General features: G+C 46.1%; 2 protein-coding genes across 4 annotated transcripts in view; one reads left to right on the top strand and one right to left on the bottom strand.

The window, feature by feature from the left end:
- The window catches only part of LOC125450601 (uncharacterized), a 506,390-nt gene that overhangs the window by 351,999 nt on the left and 134,908 nt on the right, over positions 1 to 19,483 (top strand). The gene's annotated exons all lie outside the window — the stretch shown is intronic.
- LOC125446346 (butyrophilin subfamily 1 member A1-like) overlaps positions 1 to 19,483 on the bottom strand; it is a 79,479-nt gene that overhangs the window by 30,740 nt on the left and 29,256 nt on the right. For all 3 annotated transcript variants that reach the window (XM_059639768.1, XM_059639769.1, XM_059639771.1), the window contains one exon: positions 7,982 to 8,101. In XM_059639768.1, the coding sequence (XP_059495751.1) occupies positions 7,982 to 8,101 (120 nt within the window). The remainder of the gene's footprint in view (positions 1 to 7,981; positions 8,102 to 19,483) is intronic.

The following is a 19,483-nucleotide window of genomic DNA, read 5'->3' as shown; positions in this document are numbered from 1 at the left end:
ACAGCACAAAAACAGACCCTTCAGTCCAACTCATCCATGCTTACCAGACAGCCTAAACTAATCTAGTTCAATGTGCCAGCATCTGGCCCATATCTGTCTAAACCCTTCCGATTCACGTACCCATCAAGATGCGTTTTAAATGTTATAATTGTCCCACTTACACCACTTCCTCTAGCAGCTCATTCTATACAACGCACCGCCATCTGTGTGAAAATGTTGCCTTTTAGGTCCCTTTTAAATATTTTCCCTCTCACCTTAAAACAAGGTCCTCTAATTTTGGACTCCCAACCCTGAGAAAAAGACTTAGCTATTCACTCTATCTGCACCCCTCATGATTTTATAAACCTCTTTGTAATGACCCCTCAGTCTCCAACGCTCCTGGAAAAACTCAGCCTCTCCCCTTAGCTCAAAGCCTCCAAACCCCAGCAACATCTTTGTAAATCTTTTCTGAATCCTTTCAAGTTTCACAACATCTTTCCTACAGCAGACACCGATATTGAATGCAATATTCCTAAAGTGGTCTAAGCAATGTCGTGTAGGGATGCAACATGACCTCCCAACTCCTCTGCTCAATGTACCAATAAAGGCAAGCATACTAAATGTCTTCTTCACTATCCTGTGTACCTGAACCTCCACTTTCAAGGAACTATGAACCTGCACTGCAAAGTTTCTTTGTTCAGCCACACTCCCCAAGCTATTACCATTAAGTGGAAAAGTCCCGTCCTGTTTTTGCCTGACCAAAATGCAACACCTCACATTTATCAAAATTAAAATCCATCTACCACTCAGCCCATTGGCCCATCTGATCAAGGTCCTGTTGCACTCTGCAATAATCTTCTTCACTGACAATGCACACCAGTTTTGGTGTCATCTGCAAACCTACGAACCATACCTCCGATATTAAATGCAAAGCATTTATGTAAGTGACAAAAAGCACTAAATCAAGCACCAATCATTATGATACACCACTGGTCACAGTCCTCCAGCCTGAAAAGCAACCCTTCACCACCACCTTCTGTCTTTGAGCTTTAGGCAAATTTTCTATCCAAATGACTAGGTCTCCCTGAATTCCATGTAATTTCACCTTGCTATAAAAGTTTACTGTGTGGAACCTTGTGGAATGCCTTGCTGAAGTCCATCTAGACAATGTCCACTGATGTGTCTTCATCAATCTTCTTTGTGACTTTTTCAAAAAATCCAATCAATTTAGTGAGACACAATTGCCCACATACAAAGTCATACTGGCTATCCCTGATCAGTCCTTGCCTTTCCAAATTCATGTAGATCCTATCCATCAGAATCCCAACCCACCACTGATAATAAAATGTGAGGCTGGATGAACACAGCAGGCCAAGCAGCATCTCAGGAGCACAAAAGCTGACGTTTCGGGCCTAGACCCTTCATCAGAGAGGGGGATGGGGGGAGGGAACTGGAATAAATAGGGAAAGAGGGGGAGGCGGACCGAAGATGGAGAGTAAAGAAGATAGGTGGAGAGGGTGTAGGTGGGGAGGTAGGGAGGGGATAGGTCAGTCCAGGGAAGACGGACAGGTCAAGGAGGTGGGATGAGGTTGGTAGGTAGCTGGGGGTGCGGCTTGGGGTGGGAGGAAGGGATGGGTGAGAGGAAGAACCGGTTAGGGAGGCAGAGACAGGTTGGACTGGTTTTGGGATGCAGTGGGTGGGGGGGAAGAGCTGGGCTGGTTGTGTGGTGCAGTGGGGGGAGGGGATGAACTGGGCTGGTTTAGGGATGCAGTGGGGGAAGGGGAGATTTTGAAACTGGTGAAGTCCACATTGATACCATATGGCTGCAGGGTTCCCAGGCGGAATATGAGTTGCTGTTCCTGCAACCTTCGGGTGGCATCATTGTGGCAGTGCAGGAGGCCCATGATGGACATGTCATCAAGAGAATGGGAGGGGGAGTGGAAATGGTTCGCGACTGGGAGGTGCAGTTGTTTGTTGCGAACTGAGCGGAGGTGTTCTGCAAAGCGGTCCCCAAGCCTCCGCTTGGTTTCCCCAATGTAGAGAAAGCCGCACCGGGTACAGTGGATGCAGTATACCACATTGGCAGATGTGCAGGTGAACCTCTGCTTAATGTGGAATGTCATCTTGGGGCCTGGGATGGGGGTGAGGGAGGAGGTGTGGGGACAAGTGTAGCATTTCCTGCGGTTGCAGGGGAAGGTGCCGGGTGTGGTGGGGTTGGAGGGCAGTGTGGAGCGAACAAGGGAGTCACGGAGAGAGTGGTCTCTCCGGAAAGCAGACAGGGGTGGGGATGGAAAAATGTCTTGGGTGGTGGGGTCGGATTGTAAATGGCGGAAGTGTCGGAGGATAATGCGTTGTATCCGGAGGTTGGTGGGGTGGTGTGTGAGAACGAGGGGGATCCTCTTGGGGCGGTTGTGGCGGGGGCGGGGTGTGAGGGATGTGTCGCGGGAAATGCGGGAGACGCGGTCAAGGGCGTTCTCAATCACCGTGGGGGGGAAGTTGCGGTCCTTAAAGAACTTGGACATCTGGGATGTGCGGGAGTGGAATGTCTTATCGTGGGAGCAGATGCGGCGGAGGCGGAGGAATTGGGAATAGGGGATGGAATTTTTGCAGGAGGGTGGGTGGGAGGAGGTGTATTCTAGGTAGCTGTGGGAGTCGGTGGGCTTGAAATGGACATCAGTTACAAGCTGGTTGCCCGAGATGGAGACTGAGAGGTCCAGGAAGGTGAGGGATGTGCTGGAGATGGCCCAGGTGAACTGAAGGTTGGGGTGGAAGGTGTTGGTGAAGTGGATGAACTGTTCGAGCTCCTCTGGGGAGCAAGAGGCGGCGCCGATACAGTCATCAATGTACCGGAGGAAGAGGTGGGGTTTGGGGCCTGTGTAGGTGCGGAAGATGGACTGTTCCACGTAACCTACAAAGAGGCAGGCATAGCTGGGGCCCATGCGGGTGCCCATGGCCACCCCCTTAGTCTGTAGGAAGTGGGAGGAGTCAAAAGAGAAGTTGTTGAGTGTGAGGACGAGTTCCGCTAGGCGGATGAGAGTGTCGGTGGAGGGGGCCTGGTCGGGCCTGCGGGACAGGAAGAAGCGGAGGGCCTTGAGGCCATCTCCATGCGGAATGCAGGTGTACAGGGACTGGACGTCCATGGTGAATATGAGGTGTTGGGGGCCAGGGAATTGGAAGTCCTGGAGGAGGTGGAGGGCGTGGGTGGTGTCACGGACATAGGTGGGGAGTTCCTGGACCAAAGGGGAGAAAATGGAGTCCAGATAGGTGGAGATGAGTTCGGTGGGGCAGGAGCAGGCTGAGACGATGGGTCGACCAGGGCAGGCAGGTTTGTGGACTTTGGGAAGGAGATAGAAACGGGCCGTGCGGGGTTGGGGAACAATGAGGTTGGAGGCTGTGGGTGGGAGGTCCCCTGAGGTGATGAGGTCATGAATGGTGTTGGAGATGATGGTTTGGTGCTCGGGTGTGGGGTCATGATCGAGGAGGCGGTAGGAGGTGGTGTCGGAGAGTTGGCGTCTGGCCTCGGCGATGTAGAGGTCAGTACGCCATACTACCACTGCGCCACCCTTGTCTGCGGGTTTGATGGTGAGGTTGGGGTTGGAGCGGAGGGAGCGGAAGGCTGCCCGTTCTGCGGGGGAGAGGTTGGAGTGGGTGAGAGGGGTGGAGAGGTTGAGGCGGTTGATGTCTCGACGGCAGTTGGAGATGAAGAGGTCGAGGGAGGGTAGGAGGCCTGGGGGTGGTGTCCAGGAGGAGGACTTGTGTTGGAAGCGGGTGAAGGGGTCAGTGGAAGGAGGGTTGGGTTCCCGGTTGAAGAAGTAGGCATGCAGGCGAAGACGGCGGAAAAACTGCTCTGTGTCCGACCGTGACTGGTATTCGTTGATGTGTGGTTGTAGGGGGACAAAGGTGAGCCCCTTGCTCAGGACTGACCGTTCGTCCTCAGTCAGTGGGAGGTCTGGGGGGATGGTGAAGATTCGGCAGGGCTCAGTGTGGCTGTCTCCTCTGGGGTTGCAGGCTGTGGAGGTTGTGGGCGGAGCGATGATGTCGTCGGCCGTGGGCGGGGTTCCGTCGGCCGTGGGCGGGGTTCCGTCGGCCGTGGGCGGGGTTCCGTCGGCCATGGGCGGGGTTCCGTCGGCGTCGACCGTGGGCGGGGTTCCGTCGGCGGTGGGAGGATCGGGGTGGGCGGCAGCGGCTGAGGTGAGGGTGGTGTGTGGGCTGTAGTACCTGGACGTGGAGGTGGTGACTGCAGCAGCGGTTCCGGAAGTTCTGTGGCCGGCGGAGGCCGATGTGACGTCATCGGTGGGGTCTCCGGCCGTGTCCTCATGGTCAATGGCGGCGGGTGCATGGTGGGGGAGGGGCAGGGACAGAGTCGGGATTTGGGAGGCGCAGGAATCCTCTGGTGGGTGGCAGGGGCCAGTGAGTTGGTTGTACTTACGATTTTTGGTGTCCAGTAAAGCTGAGTGGAACTGGGTGTTCAGTCTGTGGATCCTGCGGAGGATAAAAAACAGCAGAGGTCCTTTGCAGGTCTGGGAGAGGGAGGCTCTGAGCTGGGGCAGGCTGGATTGCAGTGCCTGGAGGTGCCGGCGCATGGCTGCAAGTGTCTGTTTCAGGACTCGCAGGGAGAACCGCTTCTGAAGGGTCTGAATATTCTGGGTGTAGAGGTGGTCACGGTTGGGGCCAAATTGGGAAGGCTGAAATGTAGACTGTAGTCCCTTGGGGATGATCTGGTTCCGTAGGCAGGTGCTGAGAAAGGTGATGTGGCTGTGGTACCTGGTTTGCTTCAGGACATGGTCGAGCAGTTTCAAGGCCGAAGAGATTACAAGAGAGTTGCAATGGGAGAGAGATTCCCTACTGATGTCAGGCTTATCAGACTATAGAGCCCTGGCTTCTTCTTATGACCTTTCTTAAATAATGGCAACACATTAGCCAATGGCCAATCCTCTGGCAGCTCACCCATGGCTATCTATGTTACAAATATCACAGCAGTAAGCCCAGCCATCACTTGCCCAGCAGCCGACAAAGTCTGGCATATACCTGATCAAGTCCCAAGGATTTATCCACCTTTGTCTCATTTTACGATTTCCACCTCCACCACCTCTGAAACATGGACACTTTTCATAAAATCATTGTTTATTTCAAGTATTCTAGCTTCCATATCCTGCTCCACAGTAAAATCTTCACCAGAGTAAAAACTGTAATGAAGCGATAATGGGGACTGCAGATGCTGTAGAATCCAAGATAACAAAGTTTGGAGCTGGATGAACACAGCAGGCCAAGCAGCATCTCAGGAGCACAAAAGCTGACGTTTCGGGCCTAGACCCTTCATCAGAGAGGGGGATGGGGAGAGGGAACTGGATTAAATAGGGAGAGAGGGGGAGGCGGACCAAAGATGGGGAGAAAAGAAGATAGGTCGAGAGGAGAGTATAGGTGAGGAGGTAGCGAGGGGATAGGTCAGTCCAGGGAAGACGGACAGGTCGAGCAGTTTCAGGGCTGAAGAGATTACAAGAGAGTTGCAGTGGGAGAGAGATTCCCTGGTGTTGGTCCGGAGGGAGGAGGGTAACTTATTCAGGTTAGGCATCCCTGGAAGACGCTTCGCAGCGAGGTTAAAATTGTATCAGTGATAATGGGAACTGCAGATGCTGTAGAATCCAAGATAATAAAGTGTGGAGCTGGATGAACACAGCAGGCCAAGCAGCATCTCAGGAGCACCTCTGATGAAGGGTCCAGGCCCAAAACGTCAGCTTTTGTGCTCCTGAGATGCTGCTTGGCCTGCTGTGTTCATCCAGCTCCACACTTTATTATCTTGGATTCTACAGCATCTGCAGTTCCCATTATCACTGATACAATTTTAACCTCGCTGCGAAGCCTCTTCCAGGGATGCCTAACCTGAATAAGTTACCCTCCTCCCTCCGGACCAACACCAGGGAATCTCTCTCCCACTGCAACTCTCTTGTAATCTCTTCAGCCCTGAAACTGCTCGACCTGTCCGTCTTCCCTGGACTGACCTATCCCCTCGCTACCTCCTCACCTGTACTCTCCTCTCGACCTATCTTCTTTTCTCTCCATCTTCGGTCCGCCTCCCCCTCTCTCCCCATTTATTCCAGTTCCCTCTTCCCATCCCCCTCTCTGATGAGGGGTCGAGGCCCGAAACATCAGCTTTTGTGCTCCTGAGGTGCTGCTTGGCCTGCTGTGTTCATCCAGCTCCACACTTTGTTATACTGAAATGAAGTACTCATTTAGTATCTGCTCCATCTCCAGCCGTTCGACACATTGCAGATCTTGAAAGGGCCCTTTTCAGTCCCTAGTTTCTCTTTTGTCCTTATTGTTTTGTAGAATCACTTTGGACTCTCCTTAACCCTTTATGCCAAAGCTACATCATGGTTCCTTTTTGGCCTCCGAATTTCCCTCTTGTGTATGCTTCTACTGTCCTTCTACTCTTCTAGGGATTCACTTGATCCTAGCTGTCTATACCTGGCATATCCTTCCATTTTCTTGACCAGAGCCTCAATTTCTCCAGTTATCCAGCATTCCCTACACCTACAAGCCTTGTACTTTGCATTAATAGGAATATCTTGTCTCTGGACTCTCATGATCTCATTTTTGAAGGTCTCCCACTTTCCAGCCATCCCTTACCTGCAAATAGCCTCCCCCCATCAACTTTTGAAACTTCTTGCGTATAACCATCAAATTTGGCCTTCCTTCAATTTAGAACTTTCACTTTTAGATTAGGTTTATCCTTTTTCATAAATATTTAAAAACTAATGGAATTATGACTGACCCCAAGGTGCTCCCTAACTGGCACCTCAGTGATTTGGCCTGCCTTTTTTCCCCAAGAGACGGTCACATTATGCTGCTTCTCTTGGAGGTGCATCCACATACTGAATTAGAAAATTTTCTTGTACACACTTAAATTCCTCTCCAAACCCTTGATGCTGTGTCAGTCCCAGTCTATGTTGGAAAAGTTCAAAACCCCTATGATTACAAGCCTATTATTCTGATAGATAACTGAGATTTCCTGACAAGTTAGCTTCTGAATTTCCCACTGATTCTGGTGGGGTTCAGGGCTTATCTCAAATCCTGAAAATTCAGGAGAGTTTTTGATTCGGCAGACAGTTGTGAGTTGAACTATTCGTTTAATGTCACCTTGAGTTTCACTGCCCCACCCACTCCAGCCCCCACCCCCTGCCCCAGCCCAACCCTCTGCCTCACTCCCACCTTGTGCCCCACACCCCCAATCCCTGCACCCCTGCCCCCCACTCCCACACCCCCCAGAAACCGGCAGCTAAAACAAGTAATATTTAAATAAACCCAGGAAATAACTTAACAGGCTCCCACTGGCAGGTTTACAGTGGCTGGAGGGTGCAGTGGGTGGATATTGGGAAGGGGGTGTTTGCTGCCTTCATATCATGCAGTTGGCCTTTCTATTATCCGCAGCTTTACAAGGTGTGAGTAGGACATAGGTCAGCTGCCACCCTCACCCTAACTGAAGTCAACAGTAGGAGGGCAGGGCTATTGGAAAGCCCAGCAGATCTTGAAGGAATGGCCGGGTGGGGGGCTAGAACGGTTGAAGTAGGGGGTTCCTTATTACAATACTTGCCTCGGTGTGGTATCTCCCCATGACCAGCTCCATAGGTTATCTGTTAAGAGTCTTCCTACCCATAAGACCACCCCTCCCAATCCCATCAGAATAGCCTCCTGCACTCATCTTCTTCCTGACTCTGGGATTTAATTGATGGGACAGCTTGCAGCCTGAGCAGTGGCCACAATGCCCAGCTTCCATATTCTTCAGGAATAATTCTGTCATCCTGAAATTCCATCGGATTATTCTTACCTTGAGCCTGAATTCACTAGGAAATCAGCAGAAATACACTTTGAATCACCGTTTTGAAGTCAAGTGTCCAGGGGTGCCTTCAGATTTCCCAAGTTCAAGCAGGAGACAGGAAGAATCCTCAGGAATTCCAGGCCTGTATCTATATTGTGGTTCCTCACTGTTACACTGAGAACTTACCTTTGATATGTGGATGTTGTTTCATATTCCAATAAATCGAACCAGAAATGGCTACAATCAGAAGACAAATTGTCACAAGCAATGGTGCTGGCCACTCAGGAGCTGAAGGGAAGATGTCACCTGCAAAGTAAACAGCAGTGAATTATACGTTGATATTGGACTGACATACTCGCATTTCCCAGTATGACCCCATTTTCTGGCCAGAATGTGTGAATCCAGAATCAAAATTTATGCATACAGTTACAAGACAGAGGATGGTTGCAGTTGGCTTCAGAGCAACATCATGTGCAATTTTAATCATGAAGGGCATTTGAAGCAGCTAAATTGTTGCAACAACAACTAGAATTTGGTATATTATAAAATCTACATTGGCAACTCTTTCATCATGGAATATGTATAAATCTGTAATTCTTAGCTACATAAAATTTCGAACTTCCATTTCAGCAAGTACAGGATATTTGACATACATGGCTTTAAATTACACTCAGAGCCAAAGAAGAAGATAATTGGGGAGAATGATTGAAACAGAGACCAAATAATGGGAGTGGTGACACTGGGGCGGAGTAATGGAATATTTGGAATAATGTTAACATAGAGGAGAAAGATGGGGAGGGATTTCTGCAAAATGTTCTCAGAACCTTTCTTGGCCAGTAGGTAGTTTGTCCAAACAGGAAGAAGGAATTACTGGATCCAGCCTGGGAAATGACATGGGCAAAGTGGACCACGGGTCCATGGGAAACACTTGGGTAACATGAGTCTCAGATTTGTAATGGAGGAGAGCAAGGAACAGTCTGAAGCAGACCTACTACGAGGATTAATTGGAATGAGATGAGAGGGGATTTTGTCAAAGTGAAATGATGTCAATGACTAATCAGAATACCTGTTCTGGAAAAGTGGGGCACCTTTCAGAAAATACTTCAGGTCTAGGCTGTGGACATTCCAACAAGGACATAGGGTTGGGAAACCACAGTCAGGACTCCCAGAAATGTGAGGAGGGAAGAGAAGATGATGAAACAAAATTAAAGAGGTGATATAAATGATATCAGGAGAATTCTTCCAGTCTGATTGAGAATGAATGTGGTATGGGGGAAAGCAATGACATGGTCACCACGTCACTGTACTACAAATCCAGGGATCCAGGATAATGTTCTTCACCATGACAGATGGTGACATTTTAATTCACTAATATGTGGTGCTAAAAGCTAACCTAAAGGTGCCCATTGAAGCAGTTGCTTGTTCTAAAAACCCATCTGACTCACTAATATTCTTTTGTGGAGAAAATCTGCCATCCTAACCCAGGGGTATGAACTATACGTGACTTCAGAACCACAGCAACAGCTCTCTTTGGCTTTTCAGAGGGCAATTAAGAATCAGTTCATCAGTTCAAGGGCAACTGAGGATGTGTGACAAATGCTTATGATTGTAATGCTCACATTCCACACCAGAAGAAAACAAGATGAGAGAACGTGATGAAGCAATTGGAAAAGGGGGATTATAATCGGACATCAGATAACATGAAGCAGACACATACAGGTTTTGTCACTTGCTTAATAACTCTGAACTTAATGTTCTAGGGCACGAGTCTGAAATGCAGCATGGGAGATGCTGAAATTAAAATTAAACAAAAAATTAACTTCACGGTGACATTACAAAGTTGTAAAAGCCCACCTGGAAATCTCACGACTTTTAGGAAAGGAAATCTACTATCCCTATCTGGTCTGCTCTACATGTGACTCCAGACACACAGCAATGTGGTTGACAAATACTTGCTCTCTTGGCAGATAGGGGTGGGCAATAAGTGGTGACCTGGCCAGCAATGCTCTCATCCCATGAATACGTTTTATTTCAATGAGAAGGACGTTGTAGTGCTTGGGCTGACCGAGATGAAAGGATATGGGGGAGAAACAGGAACAGATGATTCAGTTGAATGATCAGCCATGGTCATTATGAACAGTGGAGCAGGCTCAAAGGGCTGAATGGTGTACACCTGTTCCTATTTTCTATGTTTCTATGAAAGGAAACCTAGAAACCTTTTCCTGATGAATAAATAGCAAGCAGATAGTAAAACTGGTATGGGACCATTTCAGACCAAAATTCAGCCTGGAGACAGAGGACAAGGTTCGAATCCTTAATGAGTACTTTGTATTTGTGTGCACTAAGGAAAGGATGCTGACAAAGTATCAACAGAATGGAGAGGTTAAAAGTCACAGACAGAGTGCAAACTGATCGGGAGGAAGTCCTGGAAAGGATGCTCAGAGTTGATAAGCCACCTGGTCCTGATGGTTCGCACCCCAATTTGCTAAGGTAACACAATTAGCACAGTTGAGGCTCCTGGAATAGAAAGATCACTGTGAACTTGTCAGGATAAAAAATGTAGCTTCAGGACAGAAAGGAGTGAGCTGTGGGAAATAGATAATTTGCAGACCAAAGGGTGGGAGACAGTCATTTTCCCCAAAGCTCAGAGCTGCGTCCTTTGTGTTTTGTGAATTGGATATTGGAATGCAGAGCAAAATTCCAAAATTTCTGAATGACAGAGATGAAGACAACAAAAGCTGGAGATCACAGCAGGTCGGACAGCATCCATGGAGGGGGAGCAAGCTAACGTTTCTAGTCTAGATGACTCTTCATCAGAGCTCAGTTGAAGTGTGGATGGGACAACATTTGTGCTATAGTTTGAGGTTGGGGTGCTGGGTGGGTGTAATGGGTGTAGGGCACTGATGGAGAAAAGATATTGACAGTTCAGATTAATTAATCAGAATATGGAATGGCAGAGCAACTGGATGTCTCCTGCCAGACTTGAAAGGACAGTCCCCTGGCGATGGCAGGAGGGGAGCGAGAACAGGATAACAGAATGTAACAAACTAAAAGAAAAGGGAAAAAAATGGGAGTTTGTTCACAATTTGAAGGTGTTGAACTCAATATTAAGTTTAGAAGACTGTACAGTGCTTAGACTGAAGATGAGATGTTATTCCTCCAGATTGCACTGTGATTTACTGGAATGCTGCAACATGCCGAGGCTAGACACATGGGAATATAAACAGGATGCTGTGTTAAAATGGCTGGCTATGGGAAGATCAGGATCATGCTTGCACGCGGAGTGGAGGTGTTCATCAAAGTGGTCATCCAGTTTGCGTGTGCACTTTCTCCAAGTTGCACTGCCGAAATTCACCAAAGATTCTTAGCACCTTCCAAACCAACAACCACTTCCATTGAGAAGGACAAGGGCAGCAAATACATGGGAACACCAGCTCCTGCAAATTCCCCTCCAAGCCACTCATCATCCTGTCTTGGAAATGTATTGCTGTTCTTGTGCTGTTGGCAATAAATGCTGGCCAACCAATGAAGCCCATGCCCTTGAGTGAATTTAAAAAAAATGTTAATCATGTATCAACTAGGGGGACAGTGATTTCAGGCTTTGGTCAAGATATTCCAAGGGATATGAGGAATAACTTATTTTATGCAGTAGGTCATCGTAAGCTATTGTATTGAGGTCAACCAATTGTGCGTATCTGGGTAAAGGCTGCAACAGTGGTTTCCCGATTAGCTATTTGTCATGTGTGTGTCTATGAATAAAAGCTATTAATCTAAGTTCCAATTCTATCTTTCACATTGTTGCTTGTAAAGAGTCATGTTGAGGCCAGTCCCAGTAAGACTCTAAGAAATATCAGTAAACTAGGCGTGTTTTTATGACAATCAGTTCAGATCATTGTCACAATTACTGATACCAGCCATTTATTGTGGATTTATTTCACCTGATACCCTGAAAGCTGGGGAAGGTAAGTGGTGAGATTGGAGCTCAGGTTGGAGTTGGTACACTGGCGGAATAAGAAGCAGCACTGCAGGGTAGATTGAACAGCAAACAAACATATGGTTCACTCCTGGTGAGGGGAAGAGAAGGGAATGTGTGCAGTTTGGGTTGTATCTGGGAAGGCGGCAGCATGCTTTCTGAGTTTATCTGAGAGCACTTCAGGTCGTAGTTGTGGGCCAGAGTTCTCAAACTTGGTTGGTGGCCATGAGAGGAAAAAGGCTGGAAAAAGAATAGTTGGTGCAGGGATTGTAAACAAGAATTAGGAGCAGCAGGTGGCCATTTGGCCCCTCGAGCTTGCTCCACCATTCCCTATGATCCCAGCTGATCTATTCGTGTTCAAAATTCCACATTCCCATCTGTCACCAATAATCTTTGAGTCCCCTTTCTGACAAGAATCTATTGATCTCTGTCTTCAATACATTTAATGACCCTCTTTCCAATGCATTCTGATGTAGAGTGGTCCAAGTTTGCATGATCATCTATAAAAAAACAGAGAACCCTAATTTTGAAACAGTTATGAGATTCATGCCTGGTTCATAGCTATGGCCTATGTTGACATTGTTTTAGGCACTCTTCTGATCTTAAGCTCATTGATGATACAACTGGCCTCTTTGACGCCCCTCCCACAGAAACATACTGGAGGAGAGGCAGAGGTACCTGCTGCTAACAGGTTTTTGCACAATTCACTCCAATGGCACCGCTTTTAAACCCCAGCTCCACATCACTTCAGATGCTGCAAGCGATGAGCTACTCTTCACATTGTGATTCTGCAGCACTTTCCTCATGGAATTGGCCCAGAAAGGTAAATTATTCTTCAGTTAGCTGACAGGGTCGTGGAATTGCTGGTGGGTGAGGTGGTGGAGAAGGCAATGTTGTATCTGGCAACATGATTAGACTCTGCCAGCTGAGACTATGTCAGCAACCCAGTTCCGTGCAGTGTCTTGAATGAAATGCAATGGTAGCAGTGAAGAATGAAAGATAAGAACATTCTGTGCTCCACAAGGATAAATGTCACTGTCTTCTCTCTGCTATCTCACAGAGACATCACTCTAACTCTGTCACTTCATGCAACTCCCACAAAGGCTTGTCGACTAAAATTCTCACTCTTCCGTCCATCACGTCTACTCAATAGCTGTGACCCACCTCAACCTCCTAAACAATTGTTTCTTTATTATTAATTCAAGGGATGCATGTATTCTCTGGTTGGGCCTGCAATTATTGTCCTTCCCTGATTGCCTTGAGGGCAGCTAAGAGTCAACAACTGTTGGTCTTGAGTCACACATGGGCCAAACCTGTAAGAATAGCAGTTTGCTTCCCTCCCGGACATTACAGAACCACATGGGGTTTTCCTGAAAAATGGTATTGATTTCATGCTCATCATTGTATTCTTAATTCTTAATTTTTAATTGAATCCAAATTCCACCATCTGTCATTGCAGGATTCATACCAGAGTTCCTAGATCCATCTGATAATACCATTAAGATCTCCTGATTCCCCAAATGGTCATTCAGCCCATCGAGTCCGCTCCATCATTCAATATGGCTGATATGTTTATCAAAATATTGTCCTGCCTGCTCCCCATGAACTTTGATCTCCTGACTAATCAAGAACTTATCTGCCTCTGTCTTAAATAAACTCAATGACTTAGCCTCCACCACCTTCTGTGGCAATGAGTTCCACAGATTAAACACCTCTGGCTGAAGAAATTCCTCCTTATCTCAGTTCTAAAGGGGTGCTCCTCCACACTGAGATTGTCCCCTCAGGTCCTAGCCTCTCCTATTCATGTAAGTATTTTATCTAAATTCTCTATCTAGGTCTGGGTATTCTGTAAGTTTTAGTGCATTGCCTCTCATCCTTCTAAACTCCATCACAGCTTTGGGATGGCAACTGATCTGCCCAAGACCGTAAGGGATGATGGGGAACTGTGAACATAGCCCAGTCTATCATGCATGCCAACCTTTTCTCCTTTGACTCCTTGGAAGGCAGCCAACATAATCAAAGACACATTTCACCCTGGTTACAATCACTTCAAACTCTTCTGTCAGGCAGAAGACACAAAAGCTTAAACCGACAAGTATTGTATTCCTTATTCTGTTCTAATACCCTAATGCATTTTGTGTGGTATGATCTGCTTGTAATGTATGCAAAATAAAACTTTTCACTGTACTTATGTACATGTGGCAATAACAAAATCAAAGAGTACAGACACAGTCTTCATGCGTTCCTATTATGACAAGCCATTTATTCCCTGGATCACCACTGTGAAACTCCTCTGGACTCCATCCAAATCCAGCACAATATTCTTTAAATATACAGTCTGAAACTGCAATAATTCAAATAGAGTCGGATCAGAGCTTTATACACGCTGAGGAATACATCCTGCTCTTGTATGTGGGTCTTCTTGAACTGAAAGCTAACATTGTAAAACAAAAACAAGGAACTGCAGATGCTGGAAATCAGAAACATAAACAGAAATTGCTGGAAAAACTGAGCAGGTCTGAAAGCATCTGTGGAAAGAGAGTAGAGTGAAAAGTTTTTGTCCAGTGGCCCTACTTCAGAACTGATATTGCATTTGCCTTCTGAACTGCCAACAGAACCCGCAAATTAACCTTAAGTGAGTCACGATTAGAACCTCCATGTCCCTTTGCACTTCAGATTTCCAAAGCTTTTCCAAATTAAATAACAGTTTATGCCTCCATATTTATGACCAAAGCGCTTGACCTCACATTTTTCCACGTTACTGTCGTGATTGTAATGAGGTCAACCCGGGTGGATCTCATAGAATGTGAGTTCCCTGATTGGGATTGTTAACCTGGTTCAAATCAGGGAACCTTGGCTGACTGATATAAATAGGAGCATCAGAGATTCTAACACTCTGTGTGCTGACTCTAATAAGCCTGTGTCAGAATCAAGAATTTCCAAGTGTAAATAAGGGGTGACTTGGTGATGGGATACTGGCCTTTGTGGAGTTATTTCAGTGGCTATGAGACTAAAGAACGTTCCTAAAGACTCTTGCTTACAATAGTCGTCTTTGAGTTGGTGTCAGCATTTCTTACATCATGCCTTCATTTGGGAAGCTTGACTCATCTGACGTTGTTGTTGAAGGCTGGGCCCAGCATGTAGGAAAAATGTTATTTTTTTCTGGGCATGTGACATTTTGGCAGAAGAAAAGCTACAAGTAATTTACCTGACAGCTTGGGACCTGCAGCTTTTCCTGATATTAGGTGCTTAAATTTCCCTAAGGCACCAGATAGTAAAACATTTTAAGTCTTAATGGATTTAGTTAAGAATATTATGACCCCAAGCCTTCTTTAATTCTGAGATGCTGATGATTTTACTCAGCAATTCAAAAAGCAGGGAAATCTGTGTGTGGATTTTTGACTAGGTTAAGATGACTGGCATGGGATTTTTTTGTTTATCCTTTAATGAAATACTTAGAGACCATTTAATATGTGTGATTAATAATGAAAGCAGGCAAAAGGTGAAGCCCAACCAGATTTCAAACAGGCACTACAACTGACTTTGTCATTGGAATAAGTGGCAAGTACAGCATATGAGTTGCAGGGCATTCCGTTGGAAATGAACACCCTCACCAGGCCAACTGAGCTTGGGGAATGCCACGTAAGTGCAGGTCATTGTCTTCACTCGATATTTCCTGATCAGATGGACAATAGTAGGTCAGCCATAGCAAAACCTCAAAACAAAGCCAAGCCCAAACCAAACGGTTAAAACTTTCTTCAGGATTCAGACCAGCAAGCCATTGTAGTTGCTGCTGGTTTGCAAACTCAAGACAGCAAAAATGTCCTACTGGACGCAAATTGAACAGGCCAGTATCCAGGAGAGAGCATACACTGGAAAATCAACCTACATCTCAGTTGAAACAGTTAAATTGCTTGGCAATATTTAAATCAGAGCCAATCAAAATAAACATCTGGTTGAATGGTCACCCAGTTCTCATGGAGGTTGATACTGGTACAGCCATTTCAGTGATCACAGAACCAGTCTTTAACAAAACTCACTCTGGATGTCAACCCTTAAGTTTGCACAGAGCTTGGCTAGGCTGAGAACCTGTACTGGAAAATCTTTACAGATGAAGAATACGACTTCGGTCTGGCCTCATATGATTAGCAGCTGCTTCAGTTACCAGTAATTGTAATAAAGACTTGGACCTAAGTTTGAAGGGGTGACATTGGTGAGAAAGATTCACCTGGACTGACACAATATTTTTCAGTTAGAAAATGGCTGCCTGAGTGCAGCCCTAATTAATTGCTCTGAAGTTTTTCAAGAAGGTCTATTAAAAGATCCAAAGCCACCTTGCAAGTTGACAAGGAAGTAATTCAACAATTCTGCAAGACCTGTCCAATGCCATTTGTCTTATAAGCAAAAGCAGAGACAGAAATCAGAAGGCTGACAAGTGAAGGAACCATCAAACCAGTCCAATTTGTGGAATGGGCAGCTCTAGACAAACCAATTGTGAAGCCCATTGAGTCGGTTTGCCTTTGTGGGGATTTTAAATGATAGCAAATCACTTTTTTCAGCTGTATATCTGGGGTTAATGTGTGATACTGGCAGGGGGTGGGGCTGACTTTCAAGAAGCTGGACATGAGCCACATTTACTTGCAATTCTGTTTAGACAAGGATTCGTTGAAGTACGCTGCAATTAATTTCCATAACGGCTCGTACAAACATGCAAGACTGCCATATGGGATATCATCACCCTGTTCAACTTTCAGCAGATGATGGAAAACATTTTGCAAGGTCTACCTCAGGTCCCCATTTATTTTGATGATGTGCTAATAGCAGGGAAAACTAATAAGGAACACTGAGAGAACTTGAACATAAGTGCTTTGAGACTTTTCCAAGGCAGGCATATGTCTTAGAAGGGAAAATGTGTGTTCCAGGCACTCCAAGTGACCTTCTTGGACGACAGAGTCGACAAGACCGGGTTATACCCACTGGACGATAGAGTGAGGGTTTTGTGGCTAGTTGATGTTCATGTATCCTGGTGGCCAGCTTTCTGCCAGTTTGTTCAATGTAGTGTTTGTCACAGTTCTTGCAAGGTATTTTTTAGATGGTGTTCGTTTTGTTTGTTGTCTGTATAGGGTCTTTTAAGTTCATTAGCTGCTGTTTTAGTGTGTTGGTGGGTTTGTGGGCTACCCTGATGCCAAGAGGTCTGAGTAGTCTGGCAGTCATTTCGGAAATGTCTTTGATGTAGGGGAGAGTGGTTATGGTTTCTGAGCCCGTTTTGTCTGTCTGTTTGGGTTTGTTGCTGAGAAATCGTCGGACTGTGTTTATTGGGTACCCATTCTTTTTGAATACGCTGTATAGGTGATTTTTTTCCTGCTCTGCGTAGTTCCTCTGTGCTGCAGTGCGTGGTGGCTGGTTGGAATAATGTTCTAATGCAGCTTCGTTTGTGGGTGTTGGGATGGTTGCTCCTGTAGTTCAGTATTTGGTCCGTATGTGTTGTTTTCCTGTAGACGCTGGTTTGAAGTTCCCCATTGGCTGTTCGCTCTACTGTGACATCTAGGAATGGCAGTTTGCTGTTGTTTTTCTCCTCGTTTGTGAATGTTATGCCAGTAAGGGTATTATTGATGGTCTTGAAGGTTTTCTCTCATTTGTTTTGTTTAGTGATGACAAAGGTGTCATCCACTCAGCGGACCCAAAGTTTGGGTTGGATGATTGGCAGAGCTGTTTGTTCGAGTCTCTGCATTACTGATGATGTTGCCTAGAATGGTGATGAAACGTCTGAAAACTAACCTTCCAGCTCAGCGAGCAAACTCACATCCAGAAACTCAACCTGAGCTACAAATCTTCTCAAAACCCGCTGGCAATAATATCCCTCAGTTCCTTCATCCAGATCATTAATGCATAGTGTGAATAGTTTTGGTCCCAACAATGATCCCTGTGGAATTCTATGAGTGAAGTTGCGGACTATCAGGTCAGTCGTGATCTCACTGAATGGCAGAGCAGACTTGAGTGCTGAATGACTTTTCCTGCTCTTCCATCTTATGATCTAAAAGAACTGCTCTGGTCCATTTGGTGTAGTTGGATCCACATGTTGTTGGAAGGTTTTCAAAATTGTTACCCAGTGATATCTTTCTCTTATTGAGTGGAATTGAAGGAATCTTGCAAGTGAGAACGTTTCTGTACATCTACTGCCCCTGTCCTTTTAGATGGTGACAGTTGTGGATTTGGAAAATGCTGTCTAATAAGCCCTGATGAGTTTCTGCAGTGCATCTTTAGCACACTGCTGCACCTGATGTAGATTGTGAACATTTATGGTTCTGGTACAAATCAAGTGGGCTGCTTTATCTTTCATGGTAACAAGATTCTTGAACATTCTTCAAGTTGCACTTACTCTTCAATGGTGATCAGAAAGTGAGAAAGAGAGATGGGGAAAACTGCCCAAACGTCAGAAAACCATGCAGAATCTACTCCTGCTGCACCTTACTTGAAGTCACGGGGTAACTCCAGAAGTTGAAAAGCCAGCAAGCCTTGCTCTCTGCCTTGGAGGCCTCCAAGATAATCTTCCAGTCCAGGATCCACTCCATGGAGCAGGATGAGTAGAAGGGGCACAAGGAGACTGTTGTGCTCAGCAGCCTGAAGGAAGAAGATGGCTCGGTAACATCATCTCAGTCTGACTTTTTATGCCAGACTGTATGACACAAAGCCCACAAACAGCACGACCTCCCAGTCATTCCTTTTCCTCTATCACAGAGGTCTTAGACTACAGTATGTGGGAAAAACTAGACCAGCCATTATCTCTGGATGAGCTGACTGAACAACCTCGAGACCTTAAAAGGCTAAAGCGGCCAGAAGCAATGGTTTATCGGCTGAATTATATTCTGCTCTATGGGAACACCATTCCTGATTCATTGGTAATAAAAAAACCTACTCATCAGGTGAGGCACTCTCTCTGTTGTTGTATGCAGCACAGAACTGGCCCAGTCCCCGAACCTGCACCGTTGCAGTCGCCCAAGCCATCTTCCACTTCACCTGGGGGCCAACAATGAATTGTGTCTGCAGGGACAGACGTACAAAGCTCTGAATAAGCCGGGGTAGAAGCAGTAGAAAATCTTCCGCTAGTATATTAGTCCATAAGGAAGTGGTCAGCACATAGCATCCTAGAGACCCTACAGGGAAAGGAGAGGGTAGATCCTGTTGGGCTTTTCCCTGAGGATGTTGAGATTTTTTCAAGCAGTTCTAAGATACAGGACTCTGTGCTCTGTTCCCAGGAAGTATACTGAGACAAACGTTGACTACACCTAGAGGACCATCAGCTCGGTGAGAGATGTTCTTTGGTCTGCCCGAAACTTGTCAGTCTTCCACAGCAAGGAGTTGATCCTGACCAGTGTTGCAGAATGGCACATTCCAAAGTCCAGGACTACGTGCTGAGGGACGCACTAAAGTTTTGGGCAGCTGCCGCTAAGGCTCAGTGGGGAAAGACCACTATCTAAAGTCTTTCGGCCAAATTACAATGGGTGTTCATTCAATTATCAGACCTTCCCATTCCTTATATATGTAAATATAATCTTATATAAGTAAGAAATGCCTTGGGTTTGTTTGTTCTACATCTGTTAACACAGTTTACAGAATCAAACTGCTCTCGGGACTATATAACTATATAAAGAATTTCTATGACTAAAATAAATGTTTGAAATTAAAAAAAGCATGTCATCTTTTTGGGACTCATG

This window comes from Stegostoma tigrinum, chromosome 34, assembly GCF_030684315.1.
Source record: "Stegostoma tigrinum isolate sSteTig4 chromosome 34, sSteTig4.hap1, whole genome shotgun sequence".
Lineage (NCBI taxonomy): Eukaryota > Metazoa > Chordata > Chondrichthyes > Orectolobiformes > Stegostomatidae > Stegostoma > Stegostoma tigrinum.
This window is presented reverse-complemented; position numbering and strand designations above follow the sequence as displayed.